The 4911-nt window shown below is 39.1% G+C and overlaps 1 protein-coding gene across 1 annotated transcript; it reads right to left on the reverse strand.

The window, feature by feature from the left end:
- Positions 1 to 2896: 2896 nt before the first annotated feature.
- Positions 2897 to 4334, reverse strand: LOC109408133 (mite group 2 allergen Gly d 2.02-like). Its single transcript, XM_019681366.3, has 2 exons — positions 3636 to 4334; positions 2897 to 3554 (listed from the first exon to the last, which is right to left on the reverse strand). The coding sequence occupies exons 1-2, from the start codon at positions 3703 to 3705 to the stop codon at positions 3163 to 3165; spliced, it is 462 nt and encodes a 153-aa protein (XP_019536911.1). The 5' UTR covers positions 3706 to 4334; the 3' UTR covers positions 2897 to 3162.
- Positions 4335 to 4911: the final 577 nt, after the last annotated feature.

A 4911-nucleotide genomic window follows, 5' to 3' on the forward strand; every position in this document is an offset into this window, starting at 1 on the left:
ATCATACCAAATTAAAGTCGGAAAATTCCATATTTGAGATATTCTTTTCTTCACTTTTAAAAACACAAAACTTTCTTTACTTGAAAGCTATTGTATTTTTTAGGTGATTGCCGATGAAAAAACTTGCCCGACTGTAAGAACGTCCTATATACATTTTACGTGATTTTTCTATGTAAAATCAAAGCATATTTTGTTTTTCCAACTATTTTTCTCGATATTTGTTATATTTTAGTATTTTTTCATTATTATAACTCGAAAGCGGACATTAAATTCATTTCAAAACGTATTTTAATGAAAAAAGTCGGTTTTAGGTGTTTTATAAAACGGCGAATATCCAATATGGAAATTTGACGTCTTCAGCAAACTTTTTCAGCATAAATAGGCGAACAACTTTGCCGAAGACACTATTTAAAATGCAATTTGACCAAAATGGCTTATAGGATTTTTATGCGAATAACGTAAGAAAATTTGACTTCCGCTCAGAATATCGACCTTGTTCATAGACATATTTTCTCTGAAGACACCTAATGAGGTTCTCAACATCTCAACGAACTAAAGTTTTTTTTCCGTGTATTTGCAGTCCTGCCCCAGTGTGAGTCGGAAGGAAACAATGGGCAGAGCATGTTACAAGTAAAGGCGCGGTTAAAGAGGAATTTTTCAGTTAATAATTGTGGAAGTGCTTATATAATACAACACTAAGCTGAGAAGCAAGCTTTGCCTCAATACCCAGCCAACCACATCGTAAATCATTGTGTGGAAAAAATCGTATATTTTCATATATTCAATCAGAATTGTATAATAATATGTATATTTGGGGACAATGATTGCGTAAAATCGCATTTCATGCCAAATTAAATTTCAATTGCGATTTTGTTTCATATAGTCGTCTCCGATCATAAAAGATGCGAGATACTATCGGTAGGATCGCACAAAATCGGATAGAATCGTGAAAAAAATATACATTCTTAGTGTCAAGCTGCAAGTTCGCTAGCATCGTACATAGAGCTTGCAGACGTTCATTCTCCTTTCTCTTTCAAACATGCAGGCGGAATAGGATTTGTTGTCATCAGGAAAGGTTTCCCGATGAAAACAAATCCTATCCCACCTGCATGGTTGAAAGAGAGAGGTGCATAAACGTCAGCAAACTCTATATGACTTCATTGAATTGTGGCAATCGTCGCTTCACATCGTATATGAATCTGCTAAATCGAGCTTGCTACCTAAAGGTATGATGAAAATCGGTGAAGTCGTATACAACTATAACAATGTTGTATATTGATCGTTTGCGTCACACTTGCGTCGTATACGAAGTGAATGAAATCGTAGAAATCGTATATTCATTTTTACAGTCGCATATGATTGTTACTGCACTTTTAATAGTCGAATCTCAATCGCGAAAATCGTAAATGGTTTTGTTTACATATTTGTATGATGGAAAAATAAGGTATTTATCACAAATTTGTATTTTTGTTGCTGTTGACACATTCCAATCATGGTAGCAATAATTTCAACCAAATATATAGGTTTCCATACCAGCAGATGACTTACAATAAGTGATGTATAGATTCCAACAACGATGTGAATTCCGGGCCGCTTGCACGGCACCACTTTTGGTGCCACTCAATGCACAACAACAACGCTCCCACCACAAGTCTCGCACCGTGTCATGCTAATTTTTATTCGTTTCATGCCATTCTCTTTGAACTATCTATTTTCAACTTGGCAATATAGCCAATATAGATGACGCGCAGTTCTCAATCAAAGGACCTAAGTTCGGTTCCCATTGAACACCAATTGTGTTTTTTTATTTGAAAATCTCGAGTCGTATATTGGTACTCTCAATCGTAATAAGATTATGCATAATCGTATATTTAGACGGATAAAATCGGCGAAATCGTAGACATTTTTCGAGAAATCGTAAATTATGTTGGATGGAATCGCAGTTATCGTATATATGTTTCGATATGGCCTCCACTTTAGTATGCATATGCCTGTTTCGTGCATTGAATACGATTTCTTTGGTGTTATATATGTGTGACTATTTCAGTTGCAATTTCGATATAGCAACCAAATTGCTGGCTGGGTAGGTACGTTACGCCCAGAAGAATGAGAACCAGAAGGCGAGGAGCGCAGCGAACAAGTAAACAAGATCGAAAGTGATTTTGCGAGTTTACAATGTTTCAGAACTTGGAAGAAAGCATCAGCAAATCAAATTGTGTGGCTTTGAATTTAAGACTCAACCTGATCTTTGGAAATATGCTGTGGCGCATGGGTTCCCAACCGGTGGTCCGTGGCCTCCCTGTGGGCCCGTGAAGCCAGTCGATGGAAGCCGACATTGCACCCAAAAAAATGTAAAATGTTTATTCTATTCCGTGCAAATAATACAAATTTTTAATTTATAATACCGCTACCCCCAAAATCCACAATTTGAGGAATAAATTTTCAGTATAAAACGCCTGCAAAAAAAAACAAATTTTCGGCTTCGCCACTATTTCTCAGCTACGACTTGAATGTACATGACATCATTGTTTACGAAATGTGTGTGTCGAATAAAAATAAACGTGTCCCTCCCACAGTTAATTTCTGTCTACGTCACTGTGCCTAAAAAACTCGGATTCGTTAATTTAATTATATTTTTTTTTAATTTTCATTGGGCCCCAGATGTTTTGACAATTCTTAAAGGGGGTCGCCACCTCAAAAAGGTTGGGAACCTCTGCTGTAGGATATGAATCAATGAATGAAGCAGAATTTGAACTCGACAACTATGCTGCAGTTGTCCCATATTCAATGATATTCAATGGGAATCCCTATTAACATGGGACAGCTACGCTGCAAACGGCAGTATGAGTCTGATTCCTCATTGCTTCGCATAGACCGAGTAAATGAAAGTCTTCCTTTCCCAAGCACATAACCCACATTGGTACTTTGTGATGCAGATATTACTAAAAACACATAAACTATTAAAAATGTACATATATATTCAAAATTAGTAATAAGCATTGTTAAAATACAAATAAATAATTTAAAAAAAACTTAGAGTAGAGTAATAATAAGTCAAAAGTTCGGTACCAAAAATTTGAGATTCTTTTCTTAGTTGCTCATAACTCACGCACAATCGAAACGTTCACATTAGAAAGCAAACATTTTCAAAAAAAAATCACACTACTTTTTCGCAATTCGTGCATTGAAACGAACGCAACCCAAAGCAGCACCACCATCACCGGTTAGACTGACTTCAATTTCCACAGGCATGTTGACCGCCGGAACTTCCAGAGAATCGTCAACTATCGCGTAGTTGAAGGCCTTGCCGGCAACGATCGGACAGCCACCCATGATTCCACCCTCGCAAGCATTGGTCAGCTCCGGAGGCGTTCGGAAACCGAGGTCCATACCGAGAAACCGGGCAACGATTCGGGTGGTGGCCGTCCTGCTGTTGACGCGGCTGACAATGCCACTGGCCAGGGCGTACAGTGGTTTCCGGGCAACCAGGACGCAATTGTCACCGGAGCAGTCGTTCACAGCCAGGGAGGTGGGCGTTGGAGCTTTGTTGGTACCTGGGTGAGGGACGAATCAAGCGCCGAAATTTTTGTGAAAATTGTTTTAAAAAAATTGGAAAAAGATGAAAGTGTACTTACAGACACGGAAGTTCACCGCAGCAAGGGCCATGGCTGGCACCAGAGCAAAAACCAAGAAGAACTTGAACATCTTGACGAACTTGGATAAGGTTGTACGAATTATTGATCACTGAGTACTGAATACAGTGATCAGCGTCGGCGTCTATTTTATATCAAAACTTTGTTACGGCGGGGTGGCTTATCAGTTGCAAAATCCTAGACGCGTAGATAAGATCCTCTCCCCTCCTCGTATGTTTTGGCGTGTGTTTTGACAAAACCAAATAATGCAGAGATGCTTTCAGTGTATCATGGTTTTTAGTTCAGACTGTTTATTGTTTATCCAAGTCTAGAACAGAACTTGTCAATAAGTTATAACGTTCTCAAACGCACGTCCACTTTTGAGGTATTTCTGCTTAATTGAAGGTGTAGATCGATTCTACGATCGTCTTAGCACGTATTTAGGATTAGCTGTATTATTTTCTGAATTTATCAAAGGTTCGAGACTCAGTCCTATATATTCAAATAAAAAGATCTCGGGGCTATTGAGTAAAACTAGGTATATGACTTTACGTTTGGCACTGAATTTAAAATTGTCTATGGTTTGCCTTCCTCTTTTTTCTTGGTATTACATTCCATATGGGGAGCTACCTATGCGCTTTATGCTCAACGATCACTTCATTAGGGCCTGTCCATAAACTACGATAAACTACGTAGACTTTTAGAGGGGACGGGGGGTCCGGCCAAAGTCTACGATCCATACAAATTTCGAAAATTTTGTAAACAAAAGTCTACGAGGGGGAGGGGGTCTCTGAGATGGCCAAAAATAAATCTACGTAGTTTATGGATAACGCCTGAGAGCGTTCACTACCCTGCTATCGGATTTAGCATTACATTTCGTGAAGATCCTAGATTGAACTTAAATATCCTCAGCATACTTTACCTGAATATCCATGCGTTCAACACTTCAGCCTAAGAAAAATGACACTACAACCGTCCTTAACCAGAGGTTGCACAGACTGAACGTTAGGCAACGGTCAACACGGAAAACCCAGTGGGCCAGTGTAGGATTTTTCGTTTGACGAAAAGTTTCCACTGACTGAAGCGTGAATCGAACCCTCACTCCGTGGCACTCACAATACGTCTAAACGACTGACATCGCTAACCGCACGGCCACGAAGCCCACAAATTGTACATGATATTACTAAAATATTCAGACTTCGAATAAGCAACCAACTCCGATAGGTGGATGAGTCGTTCAGGTTAATCCTCTTGATGCGTGCTGATAAGCACGCCCACC

Source organism: Aedes albopictus, chromosome 2 (genome assembly GCF_035046485.1).
Source record: "Aedes albopictus strain Foshan chromosome 2, AalbF5, whole genome shotgun sequence".
NCBI classification, from domain to species: Eukaryota; Metazoa; Arthropoda; class Insecta; order Diptera; family Culicidae; genus Aedes; species Aedes albopictus.